Source organism: Chiloscyllium plagiosum, unplaced genomic scaffold, assembly GCF_037043375.1.
Source record: "Chiloscyllium plagiosum isolate Xiang-an unplaced genomic scaffold, Cpla_swu_hap1 HiC_scaffold_31, whole genome shotgun sequence".
Taxonomy (NCBI): Eukaryota; Metazoa; Chordata; class Chondrichthyes; order Orectolobiformes; family Hemiscylliidae; genus Chiloscyllium; species Chiloscyllium plagiosum.
The window spans coordinates 39,670,904-39,696,550 of NW_028270169.1; the positions used below are offsets into that span (position 1 = coordinate 39,670,904).

General features: G+C 41.1%; 1 protein-coding gene and 1 long non-coding RNA gene across 3 annotated transcripts in view; one reads left to right on the plus strand and one right to left on the minus strand.

Moving 5' to 3' along the window:
- The first annotated feature begins 3,715 nt into the window (after nucleotides 1–3,715).
- Nucleotides 3,716–11,693, plus strand: LOC148141896 (fibrinogen-like protein 1-like protein). 2 transcript variants are annotated; one of them, XM_087977455.1, is made up of 4 exons: nucleotides 3,716–3,776; nucleotides 4,237–4,301; nucleotides 8,833–8,912; nucleotides 10,315–11,693. In XM_087977455.1, exons 3-4 carry the CDS (start codon nucleotides 8,846–8,848, stop codon nucleotides 10,923–10,925), a joined length of 678 nt encoding a protein of 225 aa, XP_087833581.1. In that variant the 5' UTR covers nucleotides 3,716–3,776; nucleotides 4,237–4,301; nucleotides 8,833–8,845; the 3' UTR covers nucleotides 10,926–11,693. The 2 variants fall into 2 exon arrangements, with proteins under 2 accessions (XP_087833581.1, XP_087833582.1); XM_087977456.1 differs by lacking the exons at nucleotides 3,716–3,776; nucleotides 4,237–4,301 and adding an exon at nucleotides 6,283–6,306.
- LOC148141897 (uncharacterized) overlaps nucleotides 4,308–25,647 on the minus strand; it is a 31,498-nt gene continuing 10,158 nt past the window's right edge. Inside the window, exons 2-3 of the long non-coding RNA XR_015752371.1 lie at nucleotides 6,372–6,428; nucleotides 4,308–4,526 (exon numbers count right to left, since the gene is read on the minus strand). This is a non-coding gene — a long non-coding RNA (uncharacterized LOC148141897). The remainder of the gene's footprint in view (nucleotides 4,527–6,371; nucleotides 6,429–25,647) is intronic.

Genomic DNA, 25,647 nt, shown 5'->3' on the forward strand with positions numbered 1-25,647 from the left:
CCTTAATCAGACCAGCTCCATTTCACAAGGAAAGCTCCTAGAGCCATCCCACCTCTTCGAACCAGATCTGCAGCTTCAGATGCAGGACCTCGTTTCTCTATGCACAGATGCTGCCTGGCATGCTGAGTATTTTGAGCATTTCCGATTTATGTTTCAGGTTTCCACATTGGCATACTTTGCCAATGTTATCGTATGTTCCAAGACAGACATTTGTAAGTCTGCTCACTTCAACTCAAAAGAGAAAATGTCTATCATTCTGTTAGATATTCATAGTTACCACAGTTGGATTTAGAATCATAGAGTCATACAGCATGGAAACAGTCCGTGCCAATCATGATCCCAAACTAAACAGGTTCCACGTGCCTCCTCCTGGCCCATATCCTTCCAAACCTTTCCTATTTATGTACTTGACCAAATGTATTTTAAACATTGCAATTGTAACCACATTCCCCATGTCCTTAGGTAGTTCATTCCACACATGAATCACCTTCTGTGTAAATGATTTGCCCGCAGATCTTTTAAATCTCTCTCCTCTAACCTTAAAAATGTACCTTTTAGCCTTGAAATTGTCCATCATATGGAAAAGACAGCTACCATTAACACTACCCAGTTTCCTTTTTTGTAAATGCTCACAACTGTGGCATCTCGGAGCTCTTCCAGGATGCTCTCCTCCTTCCATAAAAGGCAGACAGTGTTATGTGCAGCAGGACCTCTTTGCCTCCACATTTCAATGTTTCAGAGATACCATCTGGTCCAGCAGCCTCATTATACTTTAGCTAGCAGACGGCCTTCACTACTTGGTGCAGGGCTGGGGTGTTGTTCAGCTTGTAGCAGTGTAGTGTGCTGTGGAATGCATTCAAGGATGCTCGAATCTACTAGAGGCCCCTGATTGAGGAGGCCTCTAGTAGAGGCCCCCCCAACCTCCCCCATGTTGTTTGATGGCTTCTTTGTGTTTAGTAAGAGTCACTTCATCCTTGGCCAGCAGTGGGGTGGGGCCTTGGGTGCTTGCTCCATAAGTGATCTTAACAGCACAGTAGAAACCCTGCAGACCATGGTTGTCAACCAAATTTTGGGTTTGCAGTGCTTTTTCCACCCACCATCTATTCTTTATGTCGCAGGTTTGTTGTTGGATCTCGGCCTTTAGTCACCTGTCGGCCTTCCTTTTCTGTTCCAAGTGCAGTTGTTGTTTTACAATCCGAAATACCATCCACCTCTGACTTTTAACTACAGGGGAACCTCAGCTGTCGACCGTTGGAAAGTCCTCCTCAAGCATCCTCTCCCTGTGGCTGAGGAACTCCCAGCTCATTGGTGCAGATCAAGATTCTTCGATAATTTTCTTCTCTGTCTACTACACCACCAATTTTGGTGTCATCTGCAAACTTAGTAAGCCATGCCTCCTATATTCTCATCCAAATAATTTATGTAAATGATGAACAACAAGTGGACCCAGCACCTATCCTTGTGGCACACCACTGATCACAGGCCTCCAGTCTGAACAACAACCCTCTATCACCACCCACTGTCTCCTACGATCAAGCCAATTTTGTATCCAATTGGCTAGCTCTGCCTGGATCCCAAGTGATCGAGCTTTACTAACCAGCCAACGGTTACTGTTTTACCTTCATCTATCTTCTTGGTCACCCCTTTAAAAAATTGAATCAAATTTGTGAGTCACTATTTCCCAACTCAAAGCCATTCTGACTATCCCTAATCTGTCCTTGCCTTTCCAAATGCATGTAGATTCTGTCTGTCTGAATCCCCTCTAATAAATTACCCACCACAGACATTAGGCTCACTGGTGTGTAGTTCTCTCGCTTTTCCAGACAGCCTTTCTTAAATAATGGCATAACATTAGCCACCCTCCAGTTTTCTGGCTCCTCATCTGTGACTGCTGATGACACAAATAACACTACTAGGGGCCCTGCAATTTCTTCCCTGACTTCCTATAATGTCCTGGGATATACTTGATCAGCTACCAGGGATTTATCTACCATTAAGTGAAAATTGGCCCTGTTAAAATTGCCCATAGTGTTCAGGGATGTGTAGGTTAGGTGCATTAGTCAGGGGTAAATGTAAGGGAATGGATCTGGGTGGGTTACTCTTCAGTGGGTCGGTGTGGACTTGTTGGGCCGAAGGGCCTGTTTCCACACTGTAGGGATTCTATATCTATATGTATTATGCACCTCCTCCTCTGTAATGTGGACTCTTTTCAAGATATTACTTCCTAATTCGCTGAGCTCCCTAGCTTCTATGTCTTTCCATGGATATCCCACAAATGTTTAAAGTGGAACAATGGATGAAAAGGGTCTGTGCTCTATTGCCAGTGTATTAACTGTATTTTATTGCAAAGAATAAGTCACAGAACCATAGAGATGTACAGCATGGAAACAGACCCTTCGGTCCAATTCGATCAGACACCCTAAACAAATCTAATCTCATTTGCCAGCACTTAGCCCATATTCCCCCAAACCCTTATTCATATACCCATGCCAGATGCCTTTTAAATGTTGCAATTATACCAGCTCCCACCACTACCTCTGGCAGCACATTCCATATGGGTACCACCCTCTGCACGAAAAGGTTGAATTTTAGAGTCCCTTTTAAATTTTTCTCCTCTTATCCTAAACCTATGTCCTCTAGTTCTGGACTCCCTCAACCCAGGGAAAAACCTTGTCTATTTATACTATCCATGCCCCTCACGATTTTATAAATCTCTACAGGATCACCCCTCAGCTCCAGGGAAAAGAGCCCCTGCTTATTCAGCCTCTCCTTTTAGCTCAAACACGCCAACATCCTGGCAACATCCTTGTAAATCTTTTCTGAACCCTTTCAAGTTTCACAACATCCTTCTGATATGAGGGACACCAGAATTGCACACAGTATTCCAAAAGTGGCCTAACCAATGTCCTGTACGGCTACAACATGATATCCCAACTCCTGTACTTGATGCTCAAATCAATAAAGGAAAGCATACCAAACACTGCCTTCATTATCCAATCCACCTGCGACTCCACTTTCAAGGAACTATAAACCTGCACTCCAAGGTTTCTTTGTTCAGCTTAGGTATTTAATACCTAGCTCAGATTTTATTACAATGTATAAAAATGATATCTGGCTTAAACCAATTGCTTGTACTCTGCTCCCCTCAATCCTAAATTTTTTCTCTCATCTATTATAGGGTGACATTTCTGTTGTTTGATATGGCATCTTGGGGGCTTCAGAAAAGCACACTGGAAAATGGAAAACAAGTTTCACCAAAGAGCATCAATCATTGTGGACAGGAGAGGGAAGCAAGCAGACTTTTTCATGATCAAATTAGCTCCACACTGACAAGGCATGCAATAGATTGACAAAATAAAGCCAATTCTCAGTAGCAAACATGTCAGCAAAAATCTGAACTAGACTGACCTGCAGTGATCCAAAAAGAACAAAATAAGGTTCAATCATACTGCAGAAATCTCAGTGCAAGTTTATTCTTTATGTACCTTTATGTTCTACAATTGGTATATTAAGTAAAGTGGAAATTCACTTTTTAACCCCCATTTTTACTTACTGCCAAGACATTCTCCCCCCTTTACATCTCTATAATCGCTATGTCAACTTAATCAAACATTCGCATTCAACTCATGATCTCGTGAAGCTGGTTTGACAGGTGTTGAGAGAATGTCAACACCTTTATTATACGTCACATGCATATAACTTTAATATGCATTACTCAAGCCCTTCAAATATAGTGTGCCTTCTAAACTCTCTGTGACTGGAAACCTGTTCATGGTGTAAGTAACTCAGTATCTATGTAACTTTGCTTGTTGTTCTGAATTGCAATTTGCAATCTGTTATATCTTAAAAAAAATGAATTAAGCGGATCACATTTTTTACTTGTATGTGATTTTAAAACCATGTTCATTATATATAGTTTATAGAGGTGTTCTCTGAAAGATCTGACTTTATGGTCCACACACTTTACGCTGGTTGTTCTTGATCGATGTGTACTTGTTGATCTGAATACATTTATTGCTTTTATACAACAGAAGCATATTATAGGTTATATTTTAATAACAATGAGATACTTCATATATATTAACAAGATGACTAAGTAATATAACTGGTTTATAGACAGAGATATTTAATTAATGGCATGAATAACTTATTACTATCGAAACATATGCTAATGAGGTTTTAATCTGTAGTGCAAAAATAACTTACATTTATATCATGTCTTTAATGCATCCTAAGGTGTTGAACAAGAACTTTATTAAACAAAAGCTGACATCCTACAACATAAGAAGATATTAAAACAGGTAACTACACCTTCTCAAAGTATTAAGTTTTAATAAACATCTTAAAAAAGTGGAAAAGGAGTCATGAGGAAGTTCTAAAGCTTCAAGTTTAGGAGTCAAACTTTCCAATGTTGAAGCAACTAAAATTGTGGAAATAGGAAGTCAGAATTAGACCAGCACATGGATCTTGGAGGATTGTACACCTGGAGAAGGTTCCTGAGATGCGGTGAAGCAAAGCCATGAGGTCTGAGAACAAGGATATAAGTTTAAATTTGAGACATTGCTGCAGGACAAGCCAATGTAGTTAAGCAAGCACAGGGGTGATGGTTTAACCAAACATGGTGTGAATTAAGCTATCTGGAGAAGAGATTTGGATAAGCTTAAAGTTATTAATTTTAGGCTATACTGTTAGTAATTTATGGTTGTACTGACTGACAGAGCAATAACTGGTCTGTTTCACTGAATAATGAATTTTAGCAAGCAACATGTAATCACCTTGAAGGGATATCTGATACCAAGAGGCATCACAGCTGCTAATGGATCCCTACACATAACTTTTTAAAGGAAAACTTTTAAAAATAAAAGTTTAAAATAATCCATCAAATCAACAAGTAAATAAATTCTTCACTTACTATAGAAGTACAGTATCAGAAACACTGAATAAGACTCTGATGCTTTTTGTTTGAATACACAAATACACAGCAGCCTGTTGCAGCACGGAAGGTGATGCGATTAATTCAGTTATTCTGACAATTCTACAAAGTTATATTTGCACGCAAGCCTCTCATGTGAGTAATGTCAAGTCTACAATAGGTTCAGAATGTCATCAGTCACAGGGATGCTCATGAGTCATATCATATTTGAAGAGAAATTTTAGATCAATACATGTATTCAGCAACACTCTGTACCTCTGCAGATTCAACAAAAGAAATTGTTCACAATAAAGGAAGGAAATGTATTTTAATCCCAACTGATGGCATGACGAGACAAGATATATCCTATATATATTTATGTGTACTTATCTTGACTTTAACATGGTGGTCACTCACTGAACATAAGCACACAAGACTGCAGATTTCCTTTAACAATATAATAGAATTTTTTCACGTGAAAAAGCTATCTAAATATAGAACCTTAAAACTCACAGCAAACTAAGTCTCATATATTCTCCAGCACCATCACTTTACAGCATTTCAGATCCAAAGAAATTACACTTCAATATCTAATTTATGGGTTCAGTTTAACTGCGTCTCCCCAGTTCAGTCCTGTGAACTGTGAAGTCTTCTTAAATGAACACTGACAAAACTGAAAGGTTACATTTTCTATCTTTTACTAACTTGCAATTTCTAACCAAATATTCATGCATAGAAGTTTGACAAAAAATTAAATTTTAATCTTAAGGTAACTGTGATTTCCTGAACTGTCCAATACTCATTTCAAGAAAAAAACAACTAAATTTGCATCTGACCCCAGACATATTGCCTCCAAATCTGGCCTAAAAGCTTTCAATCTCTAAGTTTTGTTTTAAGCTAAAGTCAGTCCTTAGTTATTTTGAACCAAAAGTAAGCTATTGCCTTCGATGTTTACACTCGCTGTCGCAGACCACACCCTCACACTCCAGTATCAACAATCTTCCATTAACATTCCACGAGTTTTACAATCACCTGATCTCTAACCTTGTTTTTTAAAAAAAATTCTTCACAAAAGTAAGCACTAGTTTGAAACCCAAATTCTAAAAATGATATTAATGTATACAAATCACACACTCTTCATCACAAATGAAAATACCAGTGTTTTATGGTGCATAATTGGTTAGGGTGGACGTGACTCATGACTTGATATCAGTTAGATGCTGTAATACCTATTTCTTTTTTGTTTACAATATTACATGAAATACGCAGCAATCAGATTTGTGCTAACCTTACAAATGCTCCTGTATCATCTATTCAAACAGGCTCTGGAGCTTTCCTTTCACTACAGTTGTTGTATTCCTTATTGCTTTTCAGACAACGGACCGTTCTTACTGGTGAGGATAATGGACCACAATTATTACACATTACTAATCTGGTTCAATTTTTGAAGTTCCATCACCTTCATGGTCCATCTCCGAAGCTTCCCTTTCCTTCCTGGAATTTTTTGTCTCCATTTCTGGGGAAAAGACAATCAAATCATATTCATCATAAGCCCACCAATCCCTTGGCCACCTTGACTACACTTCCTGCCACCCTGCTTCCTGAAAGGACTATAATTCCATTCTCCCAGTTTCTCCATTTCTGTAACACCCAATCTGATAATGGTTCCTCCCACAATGGAGCTTCCTAGAAATTGCAACAAAGAATCATCAAACTGATTCTGAGAACGACAGCATTGTCCTATGAGATCAGTTTGAGTAACTGGGCCTGTATTCTCTGACATTTAGAAGAATGAGAGGCAATCTCATTGAAACACACAAATTCATACAGAGTAGAATTCGTACAGGTAGAGTCAAAAGGTACATGGCCTGGCTGAGGGGTTGAGAATCGGGGACACAACTTCAGAATATGATGTAGAGATTTAAGACTGAAATGAGGAGGAATTTCTTTACTGACAGAGCACTAAAATGTTTCGAATTCTGTACCCCAACAGGCTGTGGAGGCTTAATCATTGATGGATTTCTAGATGTTAAACACAGGAAATGATATTGAGGTAGAATTGAGATTAAAGTTTGAATGGTGAAGCATGCTGAAAGGGCCAAAGAGCCTATTCCTACCCTTATTTCCTATCTGCCCATGTCTTTCATTTTGCTGAACTGAGAATTCCCCTCCACTGTGTTTGACAGGGCTGTCGAACATAACCAATCAATTTTCCACACTTCTGCTTTCACCCTTTTCTATCCCTCCCAGAAATGATAGTGTTCCCTTTGTCCTCATATTACAGATGATCAGCCATCACATTCAACTGATCATCCTCCACCAATTTCTGCCACCCTCGTTTGATGTCACCAGCTCCAAAGAAGAGTCATATTGACTTGAAACATTAACTTTGCTTTTCTCTCCACAGAAGCAGACAGACCTGCAGAGTATTTCCAGCACTTCCAGTTTCCATTTCAATTTTTGAAGCACCCAATGCAGGGTCTAGCTGTCAAGGCTGTTCTTTGATAAACAGTAAAGTTTGTCTTACGATATCTTCTGCAAAATAATATTTTGATATCCTGATGCATGCAGGTGCCAATATTAAAATGTAAAATCGATGACAGGATTATTCATGTAAAAATGTGAGAGATACATGGCCCCATGTAAGAAATATGGAGTTGGGTTGGTGGAAGTGTTTTTTGTACAGTTTTCAGGGTTGTCTCCTTTTTGTTCTTACTGAAGGAGTCACCAAAATAAAAAAAAAAATTAAAAAGCTTGAATATAGTCTCAGAGAATGTTTTGTGCAAAGAGATGTTAATTGAGCACTATAAAATCGGTGTCACTGTACGAGAAAATATTAAATAGTTTACAGACGGACAACTTAATTACAGAGCAAATATCCGATAAATAATCGTCTCACATTAATCTGCTGGCATCAATGTCATTCAGTAGATGGGGTGAAGTACAGTCACAGATCTTGCCTGCTTCTGATACTTGCACCTCTAAAAATTTTAGACACCAAAGGAAAGTTAGGTGTGAAGGTGCAGAGGTGAACGCATTTTCAGCATATTATGGGGCTAGGAGTTATTAGCAGTAGTATCGTAGTAATGTCAGAACTATGACAGCAGAAAATTTCCACTGCTGACCTTGGGTATTTGAGGAAGGTTCCCTAATTTGCACTCACATGGTGGTAGCCAATTCCATGTGGTTAACAAGCTAGAAATCTGGCTGAAAACTACAAAGTCAGACAGGTTTGCTGGGTGTCTTCAGAAAAATCATTGTGCAGCATCTCAACACCAAGGCAGAAAGCTCAAATCTACCGGTCAGTGCCGGTATTTATCATGTTGTCGAAACATCAATTCTCCTGCTCCTTGGATGCTGCCTGACTTGCTGTGCTTTTCCAGTGCCACACTTTTCGACTTTGATCTCCAGCATCTGCAGTCCTCACGTCCTCCTGTCCTCTAAGCAGCCAGGGATGTGGAGTCTCCAATCTGAGGTCCTATCCCTTCCTGCATCAATGTCCTTATTCCAGGCAACTAATGTACTACTTTCATAATGTTAATGAAATTCTGGGATAAGGTCATAAAATCAGGTAAATCAAATTAATTTTTTTTGGCCACTCTGCCATGTTTCTGCTGGAGTAAGATGAGCATAGGACATTAGAACCGCAGACTCTGGATTCAATACCTTCCTGCATTTATAATCTGCTCCTTCAAATTGCAGTGGCAGTGACTGGAGGAGAAGACTTTGCTGGAGATGCTGTGACTACCTTTAAATAGGAAAAATCAGTTTATTAAGCCAGTAAAGTAGTGGCCACACAGAAAATATGTATTGATACAATTTATTTATTGTGCTATATGGATTTAAGTCACTTCTTCTTTGAGCTTTTCAAGAAGTAGAAAACTGTGCCAAAAGTCTGATGAATGATCATTTCTTTACAGGAGAATTACGAAAATGCAGCGAAGAACCTTCTTTCAGATTGGTTTCTTCCTTTTAGCTAGCATTGAAATAACTTCAGCAGGTAAGAAATATTATGATTAAAATTAATATTAAGACCACTTGCTTTCTAAATTTTCAAATGAAAACCATACATTAGTTCTACTGTAGTTTGAAATCTCAAACCACAAAAGCATACACATCTGCTGAGCTTGAATCAGAGGAATAACATGTCAGCTTCCAATGAAAGGGGATGAATTATGAAGAAAGGTTAAGTGTCTACAATCTAAAGACTAAATTACAAAAGTGAAAACCTACTGAGATATAAAGATTTAATTGTTATATGGCAGCTAAGCACATAGAGTCATAGAGATGTACAGCATGGAAACAGATCCTTCGGTCCAACCCATCCATGCCCACCAGATATCCTAACCCAATCTAGTCCCACTTGCCAGCACCCAGCCTATATCCCTCCAAACCCTTCCAATTCATATTCCCATCCAAATGCCTTTTAGATGATGCAGCCCCCACCATTTCCTCTGACAGCTCATTCCATACACATACCACCCTCTGCGTGAAAAAGTTGCCCCATAGGTCTTTTTTATATCTTTCCGCTATGCATGCTTTCCCCTAAACCTATGCCCTCTAGTTCCGGACTCTTCGGCCTGGAGGAAAATACTTTGTCTATTTATCCTATCTATGCCCCATATAATTTTAAACCTCTATAAGGTCACCCTTCAGCCTCTGACGCTCCAGGGAAAACAGCCCCAGCCTGTTCAGCCTCTCCCTGTAGCTCAGATCCTCCAACCCTGGCAACATCCTTGTAAATCTTTTCTGAACCCTTTCAAGTTTAATAGCATCTTTCTGATAGGAAGGAGACCAGAATTGCATGAAATATCCCAACAGTGGCCTAACCAATGTCCTGTACAGCCGCAACATGACCTCCCAACTCCTGTACTCAATACCCTGACCAATAAAATAAAGCATACCAAACACTTTCTTCACTATCCTATCTACCTGCGACTCCACTTTCAAGGAACTATGAACCTGCACTCCAACGTCTCTTTGTTCAGCAACACTCCCTAGGACCTTACCATTAAGTGTATGAGTCCTGCTAAGATTTGCTTTCCCAAAATGCAGCACCTCGCATAATGTATCAGACCTGAGGGTCAAAGTGCATAAATTTAAATGAATGAGAAATAGCTTTCAGTTATTAGAATGAATTTATTTGCATAAAGACAAACATGTACTTGGAACTTTTTCTCAAGCAAAGTAGTGAAGATAAATATTTTAGATGGCTTGCTTCAATGGATGAAAGGCCTTTAAGACTTTTTCATCCTTGAGTTATCAAAACTGGACTTGTTCAGCTTATTGTATTCATTTGAGATGATGCTACTATTTGAGAATGACCAGAAACCTAGTTCCCTTCTCTCGAGGGATTATAGAGTATGGAATAAAATTGATATCATGATTGTGCTTGTCTTTAGTGCTACACGACTGCACAGAAATTCTACGAAACAACAGGAATGCTACTTCTGGGCTTTTCATCATTCAACCTGTCCGATCCCCTCCACTTGTGGTCAACTGTGTCATGAGAAACGATAGTGGCTGGACAGTGATTCAAAGTAGCAGCAGAGGTAGCAAGATCACGTGGACAGAGAGCTGGTCCACATATAAATATGGCTTTGGTGATGTTCTGAGTGATCACTGGTTGGGTAATGAGTACATCTACCTTCTAACCAGGCAAACTCGCTACAAACTGAGAATAGAGTTCATAAATTATCGCAATGCAATTCAATATGCAGAGTATTCCTCTTTTTACTTAGAACCTGAGAGTGGGAAGTACACAATCAGGCTTGGTTTATTTTCTGGGAATGTTATTGACCAAATGACAATACTTACAATGAATAGAATGATTGTTAACCAGGGTTTTAGTACTAAGGATAGGGATAATGATAACTACAGTCGCTGTTGTGCCAATGGTCGTGGTGGATGGTGGTTTGATGCCTGTGGTTCTGCACAGCTTACTAACAAGAACCCATATTGGACTGGAATTAGCATTAAGAAAGTCACCATGATGGTTCAACCACTGTGTTAATTGTGGCTTCACGAGCAATATCAATTTATTTGTCACTTATTTATTCAGTGGCCATTAACATCATATTGCTATTATGGGGAGAAAGCAAATTATTTCCATTATTACAAAATACCAGTAGTGTTCAGTATCCAGTCTACTCTTACTTCCACTATATGACCCCACATTATTTCAACTGGGAGGCATAAATATTTACCACTCCTCTCCCTCCCAGTTGCCCCATTATTCATTACACTCCTGGATCCAAACGCATTTACTATCCCATTAGTAAATGACTTGGAGCATCACAATATTCATCACTGTTCCCATTCCCCAGGTTGATAGTCACTGAATAAATTAAATCAGGTTCTTTGCCAGAGGAGATGTCTTTATTTCAGGATGCTAAAAATTGGTATAATCCTGTATGTTCATAAATTCATGTTTTTCATGTTACCACATAAATACTACAGCACACTATATGCAAGGAAAGCTTGACTTTTTTCACAGCTCAATCAATTTTTGCAAAATTTGAATGCAACAAGTCATTTATCCAGAGCGCATGTGAACATGCTTGAAGCCTGGAAAATAATGGACAGCAACATGTAAATTTGTGAGGAAAGTTTATTGGCTGCCACATGGGCTGATTCTATTGGGGCAAGCCTGCATTCTAATTGGCCGAGAATTCCATTAATCTGCTTTAGCTCTTTTCCAGATCTACTTATGTTAAAAATTAGTGTATGTTTGATTACTGTAATCTTATCCAATAAACTTTCATGAGCAAAGACCTTATAATTATATGCTTTAAATGATGAGCATTTTGTACTGAAATTGCCATACAACTACTCAGTATAATCGACTATTTACATTTTTCAACAATTTCATTCAGAATTGATATAATTAGTGTTGCAATGTTATTCCACATTCAATTCATCTTCTCTTCAAAATTCTTTTTATCTTGTTTGTTTCGTGTGTCTGAGTCAACATTTGCATCAGCAGAAAGAATATCAAGTTCACGCACAAAGCAACCCATTGCTCATATCTTTTTTGATTGTGAAGAATCTAAAACTAAGCACATTTTAATACCAAGACTATGGAAGAGTTATTATTAGAGGGGATTGTTACAAATATAAATATATTAAAATAGTGTAGAGCAGAAGTTGATACAAGCATATAAAGATAATGTCACCACAGTCCTACCAGACCATATGACTGATGCGAACTGGTGGTAGTTTAACCAAAGGGTCACTACACCTTAGCAGGTGTGAGAATTAAACCCATGCTGTTGGCATCTATGTATTACAATCCAGCCATCTGAATGAATTGGTCCCCAAGCATGTACTTATACAATGGCAAAGCCATTTAGTTTCTATCACAGAGTCATAGAGTCAGACAGAATTAAACGCTGAAAAAGTAGAACAGAGAAATACTATTGGATAATAAAGTATTGGAAAGGTGTTCACAGGAAACTGAAATAGAGTTATAGTCACAGAGATGTACAGCATAGAAACTGACCCTTCGGTCCAACTCGTCCATGCCGAACAGATATCCCAACCTAATCTAGCCCCGTATGCCAGCACTTGGCCTATATCCCTCTAAACCCTTCCTATTCATATACCAATCCAGGTGCCTTTTAAATGTTGTAATTGTACCAGTCTCCATCACTTCCTCTGGCAGTTCATTCCATACACGCACCACCCTCTGCGTGAAAAAGTTGCCCCTTCAGATCCTTTTATATCTTTCCCCTCTCACCCTAAACCTATGCCTTCTAGTTCTGGACTCCCCCACCCCTGGGAAAAGACCTTGTCTATTTACTCTATCCGTGCCCCTCATGTTTTTATAAACCTCTATAAGGTCACCCCTCAGCCTCCGATGCTCCAGAGAAAACAGCCCCAGCCTATCCCAATATTGTGAAGTCAGATGAATCCAACAGCACAGAATCATCATATTTTGCACCACAGAAGGCCCATTATAGCCAATGCTGGCCATACTTTTCTCATTTTTATTTTTCAAGTATCCTTGTAATTCTCATTCAAAAGTCATTGCAAAATCTGCTTTTATGCCTTTTTTTGATGAAACACTGAACAAACCTGTGCAAAAATATATCTGCCTCTTTTTATGACAAACATGCATTGATAGCTTCAAATTACTGACTTAGTAAATATCCAAAACCATACTGCCTTCCTTATCTTTACAAATTCTTCCATAATTTAAGCATCATCATCAAATTTTCTCTCAACTTGCTCTGTTCTAGTCTCTCTGCAAAATATCTCTCATCCCTTATATTATCCTAATCGATCTCTTGAAATCAGATCCCAGAACTGAAACCTGTAATCCAACTGCCACCCAATCAATGACATAAAAAGCTCCACAATGACCTGGTTGCTGTTGCGCTTCTTACTCCCATTTTTACAGCTTTAGAACCTGTATGTTTTCTTTACAGCTTTATCCATTATTTCTGCTAGACTTAACAATGTTGAGAATGCATAAAAAAACTTTGCACTACTAAGACCATACTATTCTGCTCATCATCTCCAATCACCCCTAGAAATATCAGAGACCAGGTAAATAATGACACCAGGCTTCAGTGATGGCTCTCTAAATGTACTCCTGAAAGCTGTCAAGGAGAGAAGGCAAGTTTTTCCTATGCATGGTAATGAGAGGCATCCCAAATGAAGAAGGCAGCCTGGACAGAGATGGCAATGGAGTTTTGTGCCCAGAAGTATTCAAAAGAATCTGGTTCCAGTGCTGCATGTGAATGAATAATCTGCTGCACTGTGCCTGATTAAGTACTACCGTATACTCAATGCTTCAATGGAGTTGCATTGTAAGTTGCCTCAGTCAATGTCAACAAAAAGATGAATCCTATATTATGTTTTATTATGTTTAACAACTTGCACCACTGTGGCACTGCCTCTCATGGTCTGCCAGATTTCACACTTAAAACAGAAAAGGACCTACAATACTCAGCCATTCACGCACGATCAGCTCACCAACCTTTCATCGCAACTCCATAAGACCATAAGACCATAAGACATAGGAGTGGAAGTAAGGCCATTCGGCCCATCGAGTCCACTCCGCCATTCAATCATGGCTGATGCGCATTTCAGCTCCACTTACCAGCGTTCTCCCCGTAGCCCTTAATTCCTCTAGACAACAAGAATCTATCAATCTCGGCCTTGAAGACATTTAGCGTCCCGGCTTCCACTGCACTCCGTGGCAATGAATTCCATAGGCCCACCACTCTCTGGCTGAAGAAATGTCTCCGCATTTCTGTTCTGAAATGACCCCCTCTAATTCTAAGGCTGTGTCCACGGGTCCTAGTCTCCTCGTTTAACTGAAACAATTTCCTAGCATCCACCTTTTCCAAGCCATGTATTATTTTGTACGTCTCTATTAAGTCTCCCCTTAATCTTCTAAACTCCAACGAATACAATCCCAGTATCCTCAGCCGTTCCTCATATGTTAGACCTGTCATTCCAGGGATCATCCGTGTGAATCTCCGCTGGACACGTTCCAGTGCCAGTATGTCCTTCCTGAGGTGTGGGGACCAAAACTAGACACAGTACTTCAAATGGGGCCTAACCAGAGCTTTATAAAGTCTTAGTAGTACATCTCTGCTTTTATATTCCAACCCTCTTGAGATAAGAGACAACATTGCATTCGCTTTCTTAATCACGGACTCAACCTGCATGTTTACCTTTAGAGAATCCTCGACTAGCACTCCCAGATCCCTTTGTGCTTTGGCTTTATTAATTTTCTCACCATTTAGAAAGTAGTCTATGCTTTTATTCTTTTTGCCAAAGTGCAAGACCTCGCACTTGCTCACGTTAAATTCCATCAGCCATTTCCTGGACCACTCTCCCAACCTGTCGAGATCCTTCTGTAGCCTCCCCACTTCCTCAGTACTACCTGCCTGTCCACCTAACTTCGTATCATCGGCAAACTTCGCTAGAATGCCCCCGGTTCCCTCATCCAAATCATTAATATATAATGCGAACAGCTGTGGCCCCAGCACCGAACCCTGCGGGACACCGCTCGTCACCGGCTGCCATTCTGAAAAAGAACCTTTTATCCCAACTCTCTGCCTTCTGTTAGACAGCCAATCCTCAATCCATCCCAGCAGCTCACCTCGAACACCATGGGCCCTCACCTTGCTCAGCAGCCTCCCGTGTGGCACCTTATCAAAGGCCTTTTGAAAGTCTAGATAGACCACATCCACTGGGTTTCCCTGGTCTAACCTACTTGTTACCTCTTCAAAAAATTCCAACAGGTTTGTCAGGCATGACCTCCCTTTACTAAATCCATGTTGACTAGTTCTAATCAGACTCTGCTCTTCCAGGAATTTAGAAACCTCATCCTTAATGATGGATTCTAGAATTTTACCAACAACCGAGGTTAAGCTGATTGGCCTATAATTTTCCATCTTTTGCCTTGATCCTTTCTTGAACAAGGGGGTTACAGCCATCTTCCAATCATCCGGGACCTTTCCTGACTCCAGTGACTCTTGAAAGATCTCAACCAATGCCTCTGCTATTTCCTCAGCCACCTCTCTCAGAACTCTAGGGTGTATCCCATCGGGGCCAGGAGATTTATCAATTTTAAGACTTTTTAACTTTTCTGGCACTATCTCTTTCGTAATGGCAACCATACTCAACTCAGCCCCGTGACACCCTTTAATTTTTGGGATATTACTCATGTCTTCCACTGTGAAGACTGACGCAAAGTACTTGTTAAGTTCTCCTGCTATTTCCTTATCTCCCATCACTAGGCTTCCTGCATCAGTTTGAAGTGGCCCAGTGTCTACTTTTGCCTGTCGTTTGTTTCTTATGTACTGAAAGAAACTTTTACTATTATTTCTAATATTACTGGCTAGCCTACCTTCATATTTGATCCTCTCCTTTCTTATTACACTCTTTGTTATCCTCTGTTTGCTTTTGTATCCTTCCCAATCTTCTGATTTCCCACTGTTCTTAGCCACTTTATAGGATCTCTCTTTTTCTTTAATACATTTCCTGACTTCCTTTGTCAGCCAAGGTTGTCTAATCCCTCCCCGGTTAATCTTTCTTTTCTTGGGAATGAACCTCTGTACAGTGTCCTCAATTATACCTACAAACTCCTGCCATTTTTGCTCTACTGTCTTCCCGGTTAGCCTCTGCTTCCAGTCTATTTTAGTCAGTTCCTCTCTCATGCCCTCATAATTACCTTTATTCAACTGTAACACCATTACATCCGATTTTGCCTTCTCCCTTTCAAACTCCAGACTGAACTCTATCATATTATGTTCGCTACTTCCTAAGAGTTCCCTTACTTTAAGATCTTTTATAGAATCTGGTTCATTGCAAAGCACTAGGTCCAGAATAGCCTGCTCTCTTGTGGGCTCCATGACAAGCTGTTCCAAAAAGCCATCCTGTAAGCATTCCATGAATTCCCTTTCTTTAGATCCACTAACAACATTATTTACCCAGTCCACCTGCATATTGAAGTCTCCCATGATCAATGTAACTTTGCCTTTCTGACATGCCTTCTCTATTTCCCGGTACATGTTGCGTCCCTGGTCCTGACCACTGTTAGGAGGTCTATACACAACTCCAATTATGTTTTTTTTGCCTTTGTGGTTCCTCAATTCCACCCACACAGACTCCACATCATCCGACGCTATGTCATTCAAACTCGGAGAACTTCCCCATCTGATATATTTTCTTTTGTTGTCAAGAGCAATTGTAGAAATTGTGAAAAAAATTACACATGGATGGAGTTGAGATTTACTCCAGGGTGATGTTTTGGTAAGAATAAAGGTTATAACTCCATTTATAATCACAAAAAGTCTAAATAAGATTAAAGAGACAACAAAGAACAAGTTCCAGATTTCTTTTAAGATGTGTAATGACCAGAGCAATCATGCAAGGAAGTTCATCACCAGAGGTCAAAGCAATGCCACAAGCTGAGTAAGAGGTGAAGATGGTGATAACTCAAAGAGAGTTTCTGCCATGTCTTCATATTTGAGGTTCAGAAAGCAGTTGGGTAAGCTGATACAGACAGCTCACATAGAAGCTGAAACTGAAGGGGTTCTGGAATGCTACTGTATTAAAAACAGCATCCCAATGATGCTACAAGGAATGCATTGTTGTTCATCAGACAGTGATACTGCCCATTTAATATAAGTAGCACATGAAATTCCTACGGCAGGACATTTAGAATTTTAAAAACTCAAGCATCAATAAACAGGCATTTTACCTAGTCTAGAATTCATTACGAGGTAGGGCAGTGTTGTAAAATGTCATACATGTCAGGTAGTTAGAAAATTTCCACATGGAATCAAATTGGCACCTTTAATATTGATACCAAATTTTGAAAAAATACATTCAATTCACTATTAGTAGATTATAAAGGACCATTAAAACATAGAGCAGTACAGTACACCACAGAAACAGGCCCTTCTGTGCCAAACATGATGCCAAATCAAACTTATCCGTTCTGCCTGCCCATGTCCATATCCCTCCATTCCTTGCTTATTCACGTGCTTATCTAAAACCACCCCTATACATCTGCCTCCACCACTATCCCTGGCCGCACGTAGACAGGCATCTACCAATCTCTGTGCACAAAACTTGCCATCCAAATCTCCTTTGAGCGTTCCCCCTTTTAAATGGATTCCCGCTAGTTTGAAACACTTCAACTCTGGGAAAAAAGATTCTGATGTATTCTGGACATCGGAGTGCGTCTGGGAAAATTAACAAACAGTAAAATTCACAACTGATCTTGGAAGAACTGTTTGGGCGAAGTTCACAGCACAGAATTAGATAAGTTAATTGCTTTAAGTGGCCTACAGAAGGTCTGCAGTAGTGAGTAGAGTGGGTTCTTTCTTGATGATATGTTTTTTGAGATATGTCTCTTGATTAAACTTCACATACAAGCCGTAACTATTAATCTAACCTGGGGCAATGTTTTGTAGAGGAACAAGACAGTGTTATTTTCTGGGTCTGTAGATTGTGAAGGAGCAAAAATAGCCTTCAGTAGTGATATGTGCTTCTTGTGAGATGTGGGAGTTTAAAGAGAGTTCAAGTGTTACTGCAGATTATATCTGCAATAAATTTTGTTGGTTGTGAATCTTATCAGATCCAATGGATCGGTTGGAGAGACAGTTAGGAGAAATGAGGAATTTGCAACAGCAACAGTATGTAATGGATGGCAGTTATAGGAAGGGGGGGAAAGTCTCAGATACAGTCACAGAGATGAGTTAACTCCAGGAAAGGTAAGAGAGGTATGCACCTAGTGCAGGTGTGTTCTGTGGCTATACCCATTTCAAACAGGTATGCTGTTTTGGAAAATGTAGGGGGTGACAGATTCTCAGGAAAACATAGCACGGACAGCCAAGTTTCTGGTATTGAGACTGGGTCTAATGCAACAAGGGGCACATCGGGTTCCAAGAGATCAATTGTGTTAGGGGATTCTCTAGTCAGAGGTACAAGCAGACATTTCTGTGGCCAGCAGAGAAAAAGCAGAATGGTGTGTTGCTTCCCTGGTGCCAGGATCAAGGATGTCTCAGAGAGGGTGGAGAATGTTCTCAAGCGGAAGAGGGGCCAGCAAGAGGTCATTGTCCACATTGGAACCAACGACATAGGAAGGGAAAAGGCTGAGATTCTAAAGGGTGATTACAGAGAGTTAGGCAGGAATTTAAGAAGGAGGTCCTCCAGAGTAGTGATATCTGGATTACTCCCGGTGCTACAAGCTAGTCAGGGCAGGAATAGGAGGATAAAGCAGATGAATGCATGGCTGAGGAGCTGGTGTATGGGAGAAGGATGCACATTTTTGGATCATTGGAATCTCTTTTGGGGTAGAAGTGACCTGTACAAGAAGGACGGATGCACCTAAATTGGGAGGGGACTAATATACTGGCAGGGAGATTTGCTAGAGCTGCTCGGGAGGATTTAAACTAGTAAGGAGTGGGGGTGGGACCAGGGAGATAGTGAGGAAAGAGATCAATCTGAGACTGGTACAGTTGAGAACAGAAGTGAGTCAGTCAGGGCAAGCAGGACAAGGTAGGACTAATAAATTAAACTGCATTTATTTGCAAGGGGCCTAACAGGGAAGGCAGATGAACTCAGGACATGGTTAGGAACATGGGACTGGGATACCATAGCAATTACAGAAACATAGCTCAGGGATGGGCAGGACTGGCAGCTTAATGTTCCAGGATACAAATGCTACAGGAAGGATAGAAAGGGAGGCAAGAGAGGAGGGGGAGTGGTGTTTTGATAAGGGATAGCATTACAGCTGTACTGAGGGAGGATATTCCAGGAAATACATCCAGGGAAGTTATTTGGGTGCAACTGTGAAATAAGAAAGGGATGATCACCTTATTGGGATTGTATTATCGACCCCCTAATAGTCAGGGAAATTGAGAAACAAATTTGTAAGAAGATCTCAACTATCTGTAAGAATAATAGGGTGGTTATGGTAGGGGATTTTAACTTTCCAAACATAGACAGGGATTGCCATAGTGTTAAGGGTTTAGATGAAGAGGAATTTGTTAAGTGTGTCCAAGACAATTTTCTAATTCAGTGTGTGGATATGCCTACTAGAGAAGGTGCAAAACTTGACCTGCTCTTGGGAAATAAGGCAGGGCAGGTGACTGAGGTGTCAGTGGGGGAGCACTTTGGGGCCAGCAACCATAATTCTATTCGATTTAAAATCGTGATCTAAAAGTTGAAGTTCTAACTTGGAGAAAGGCCAATTTTGACGGTATTAGGCAAGAACTTTCGAAAGCTGATTGGGGGCAGATGTTCGCATGTAAAGGGACGGCTGGAAAATGGGAAGCCTTCAGAAATGAGATAATGAGAATCCAGAGAAAGTATATTTCTGTCAGGGTGAAAGGAAAGGCTGGTAGGTATAGAGAATGCTGGATGACTAAAGAAATTGAGGTTCTGGTTTAGAAGAAGGAAGCATATGTAAGGTATATACAGGACAGATCGAGTGAATCCTTAGAAGAATATAAAGGCAGTAGGAGTATGCTTAAGAGGAAAATCAGGAGGCCAGAAGGGGACATGAGATAGCTTTGGCAAATAGAATTAAGGAGAAGCCAGAGGGTTTTTACAAATACATTGAGGACAAAAGGGTAACTAGGGAGAGAATAGGGCCCCTCAAAGATCAGCAAGATGGCCTTTGTGTGGAGATAATAAATGAACAATTTGCATCAGTATTTACTGTGGAAAAGGATATGGAAGATATAGAATGTAGGGAAATAGATGGTGACATCTTGAAAAATGTCCATATTACAGAGGAGGAACTGCTGGAGTCTTGAAATGCATAAAGGTGGATAAATCCCCAGGACCTGATCAAGTATATCCTTGAACTCTGTGGGAAGCAGGAGAAGTGATTGCTGGGCTTCTTGCTGAGATATTTGTATCATCGATAGTCACAGGTGAGGTGCCAGAGGGCTGGAGGTTGGCTAACGGGGTGCCACTGTTTAAGAAGGGTGGTAAGGACAAGCCAGGGAACTATAGACCGGTGGTGGGCAAGTTGTTGGAGCGAATCCTGAGGGACAGGATGTACCTGTATTTGGAAAGGCAAGAACTGATTAGGGATAGTCAACATGGCTTTGTGCATGGGAAGTCATGTCTCACAAACTTGATTGAGTTTTTTGAAGGAGTAACAAAGAGGATTGATGAGGGCAGAGCAGTAGATGTGATCTATGTGGACTTCAGTAAGGTGTTCGACAAGCATCCGCATGGGAGACTGATTAGCAAGGTTAGATCTCATGGAATACAGGGGGAAGTAGCCATTTGGATACAGAACTGGCTGAAAGGTAGAAGACAGAGGGTGGTGTTGGAGGGTTGTTTTTCAGATTGGAGGCCTGTGACCAGTGGAGTGCCACAAGGATCGGTGCTGGGTCCACTACGTTTTGTCATTTATATACATGATTTGGTTGTGAGCATAAGAGGTACAGTTAGTAAGTTTGCAGATGACACCAAAATTGGAGGTGTAGTAGACAGCGAAGAAGGTTACCTCAGATTACAACTGGATCTTGACCAGATGGGCCAATGGGCTGAGAAGTGGCAGATGGAGTTTAATTCAGATAAATGTGAGGTGCTGCATTTTGGGAAAGCAAATCTTAGCAGGACTTACACACTTAATGGCAAGGTCCTAGGGAGTGTTGCAGACCTTGGAGTGCAGGTTCATAGCTCCTTGAAAGTGGAGTTACAGGTAGATAGGATAGTGAAGAAGGCATTTGGTATGCTTTCCTTTATTGGTCAGAGTATTGAGTATAGGAGTTGGGAGGTCATGTTGTGGCTGTACAGGACATTGGTTAGGCCACTGTTGAAATATTGCATGCAATTCTTGTCTCCTTCCTATTGGAAAGATGTTGTGAAACTTGAAGGGGTTCAGAAAAGATTTATAAGGATGTTGCCAGGGTTGGAGGATTTGCGCTATAGGGAGAGGCTGAACAGGCTGGAGCTGTTTTCCCTGCAGCGTTGGAGGCTGAGGGGTGACCTTCGAGAGGTTTACAAAATCATGAGGGGCATGGATAGGATAAATAGACAAAGTCTTTTCCCTGGAATGGGGGAGCCCAGTACTAGATGGCATAGGTTTAGGGTGAGAGGGGAAAGATATAAAAGAGACCTAAGGGGCAACTTTTACCACCATACAGGGTGGTAGGTGTATGGAATGAGCTGCCAGAGGAAAAGGTGGTGGCTGGTACAATTGCAACATTTAAAAGGCATTTGGGGGGGATCTACGATGGCGGCGATCTGAGAAGATCACACTGCAGAGCTTTGCATTGCAGCAGGAGCAGGACGGTCCTTTAACCCACCCAACCCAGGTCATCAGGATTTCTTGGGGTGTTGGAAAGATTGTGGAGCCCCAAGAAACATTTAAAAATTGACTTACCTGCATTTTTAGCTGTCCAGAAATGCCTAAAAAGGGAGGAGGAGCATCTGAGGCCGGACCTGCAGTTTAGCCTGCAGCAGCCTCAGAGCAGATTACTCTCCAGGACCTGGTGAACCAGCTCTAGAAATCTCGCGAGATGTTGGGGAAACAGGTTGAAGAGAAGCTGGCTCCAGTCTCTCTCATGCTGCAGAAGCATGAGCAGCAGCTGGGAGACCTGGACAAGAGGACAGATGAGGTGGAGCACAGGGTCACAGTGATGGAAGCTGATGCCAGTTCATTCAAGGAAGAGATCCAAGCCCTGAAGACACAGGTTCATAATTTGCATGACCAAGTGGATGATCTTGAAAACAGGGGCAGGAGAAAAAACATTCGGATCATCGGTCTGCCTGAGGGTAAGGAAGGTGAGTGGCCTGCAGAATTTGTTGATGATTAGCTGCCAAAGTTCCTTGATTGGCTTCTGAAATTCCTTGACTTGGAGACTGGCATGAGAGGATTGAAGATAGAGAGGGCTCATCGGGTTGCAGCACGGAGGTGGGGTCTGGGTCAACGCCCTTGTCCTTTCCAGGTGCGGTTCCATCATTACCGGGATAAGGAGATAGTCATGGAGGCTTCCAGGCTCCAGGGGAAGGATCCAAAGGCCCTAATTTATGAGGGGTCTAAGATCATGCTTTTTCAGGACTTTTCATCTGCGGTGATCCAGAAACGAAAATCATATGATGGTGTCAAGAGAAGATTGAAGGAGCTTGGTATTCAGTACTCCCCGAGATATCCGGCAGTGCTTCGGATCACCTTAGATGGATCCATGCATCTCTTTGACACATCGGAGAAGGCAAGAGACTTTGTGGACAAACTAACCTAATTTAAACAATTGTAGTATGCATAAATATTGTTGCTTGGGTATGCGTTTATCGCTCTGTAAAAGAAATGGAGGAAATCCAGTTGGAACTTTGTTTTTCCCCTTTTTTTCCTTCTATTGATAATAATTTGGTCAACCTATGTCTGGCAGTGGTTAAGATGTACATTTTAAATTTCTAAGTTAGGACATACTTTATATAAAAGAATGTTTTATTATTCATATTGATATTCTATGGGGTATTTATTCTTTTTAGCTTGTGCTTGTGCTTGCAATGCGGCTCTAGCTGGGAGAAGTGAAGGTGGTTGAGATGGTTAGATGCATATTTATGGGCAGTTCAGGATGGGTAGTTGCCCCCTCTGGGCAGGGGATGAGTTCCCCTATTCAGCGCTATTGGCGCTTTATATGTTGGTTTGTTTTCTGGTTTTTGTTGTTTTTTATTTTTAATAATTTTGTATGTTTGTTGAAGGTAGTGGTTTTTGTTTATGTAGTTTTTATATTTGGTGGACCATGCGACACTAAGGCTCAACAATTTGTGGTTCGGGTTCCTCCTCTCTGGAATTTAAATGTAATTGCAGAAGATTATGGCTAATGATTTGATTAAATGGTGTACCTGGAATATCAAGGGCAGTCACTCGCCAATTAAAAGGAAGAAAGTACTCTTGAGTCTTAGAAAAGAGAAGGTGGATATTGCTTTGTTACAGGAGACACATTTGGATGATAAGGAGCATCTGAAATTACAGCAGAATGGCTTTGACTGAGTTTATTTTTCATCATTTAATACCAGAAGTAGGAAAGTGGCTATATTCGTTCGGAAAAATCTCTCATTTAAACTGTTAGAATGTGTTAAAGACACATACAGGAGGTTTGTAATTCTTAAAGCCTTGATAAATGGGGAAGAATATGGCATTTTAAATGTTTATTGTTCCCCCAGCTCATCCTCTTAAATTCTTGGCAGACGCTTTTTCTAAACTGATAAGTCTCAAGTCTCGGCACATTATTATAGGGGGAGATTTTAACTGCCTCATGGACCCCACAGTAGACAGGTTGCCTAAAGGTCCCTTGATACCCTTTGCACAAACTAAACAGTTATTGGGTTTGTGTGGGGAATTAGGCTTGGTGGACGTCTGGAGGTGTCTCCACCCTACAGGTAGGGATTTCATGTTTTTCTCCAATCCGCACAGATGTCTCACGAGGATTGATTTTTTTCTGACCCCTGCAGTAACCCTGGATCTGGTGGCATCCTGTATGATTGGTAATATTGCCATCTCTGATCATGCTCCAGTGTACCTCATGGTTAAAATTAAGGATGTTACAGTGGATTCAAGGTACTGGTGAATGGACCCCTTTATTCTCATGGACAGCAAGTTTGTGGAGTATTTCCCGAGGGAATTTCCGGCATTCCTAAACATCAACATAGGCTGGGTTGATAGCTCATCTTTTCTCTGGGAAACTGCCAAAGCTTATGCCAGAGGGTTAGTTATTTCATATTCCACCAGTAGGAAGTGGCAGAAGGGTGAGCAGCAATGTCTCCTTGAAGCACGGTTGAAGGCAGCCGAGAAGGCCTATTTTGACAGACCCTCGTTGGTCAAACTACAGAGGATTACGGCACTGTGGTCTGCATTAAATTCCATGCTCACGCAGCCGGCAAAGAAGGAGCTGGCTTTTGCAAAGCAAAGGTTTTGCGAGCATGGTGACAAGCCAGGCAAATACTTAGCATACCTTGCCAGAAAGAGAAGTGCCCCACAAACCATTACAGCGATTTGGCAAGGGTCTGGGAACCTAACATGTGATTCTAAAAAGATTAATGTGGCGTTCCAGAGATTCTACTCTAAGTTATGTCAGTCTGAGAATTGTGAGGAGGGGCAGGCCAAAATTGAATCCTTTTTTAGAGATCTGAAGCTCCCGGGCGTGACTCCCGAACAACAGTCCTTTCTCAATGTCCCATTATCAGAGCAAGAAGTGCAGGAAGCTGTGAGGCAGCATCTGAGTGGAAAGGCGCCTGGTCCTGATGGACTTCCCAGTGAATTCTATAAGGAATTTATAAGTATACTGTCAGGCCCGATGCTGAATATGTTTAATGATTCATACAGTCATGTTTGTCTCCCACCATCTCTGAGAGAGACCAATATTTCACTTATCCTTAAAAAAGGGAAGGATCTGGAGGACTGTGCTTCATACAGGCCCATCTCGCTCTTAAATGTGGACTTTAAGATCCTCTCTAAGGCTCTTGCGTTAAGGCTGGAGACTGTGTTACCCTCTATTATTAAAGAGGATCAGACGGGCTTCATAAAGGGTCGCAGATCTTCCAATAACATTAGGAGGCTGCTTAATGTAATTCAAGCAGGCCAACAGCAGTCAATACAGGGATTGGTGATTTCTTTAGATGCAGAGAAGGCATTTGACTGAGTTAAGTGGCCGTACCTTTTCTATACTCGAGACCGGTTTGGACTGGGCGAAGTTTTCATAAGATGGGTAAAGGTTCTCTACAGTGTACCTCTCGCTGCGGTCATTACCAACGGGGTACGACCAAGCAATTTTAATATTTCTAGGGGCAGCCGGCAGGCCTGTCCCATTTCACCATTACTTTGTACATTGGTGATTGAACTGTTGGCAGAGGCCATTCATGGGGATCTAAATATATCAGCTCCAGAAGTGGGGTCAAAATTACATAAGATCTCGCTGTATGCAGATGATGTTCTAATTTCCTTGACAAATCCAGCAGTCTCAGTGCCTTGCCTGAGACAATGCATTCACGCGTTCGGCGCTTTTTCAGGGTATAAGATTAATTTTGCTAAACCAGAGGCGATGCCTGTGGGTGGTCTTAGAAAATAGTTGGCTCTTGAGAGTGACTATAGATTCCCATTTAGGTGGTCACAGGGGGGTTTTGTGTATTTGGGTATATTCATAACTCCAGTTCTGGATTGGCTGTTCAAAGCCAATTTTACTCAATTATTTGAAAAAATTAAACAAGATCTCCAAAGATGGGAGCACTTCCAGTCTCAT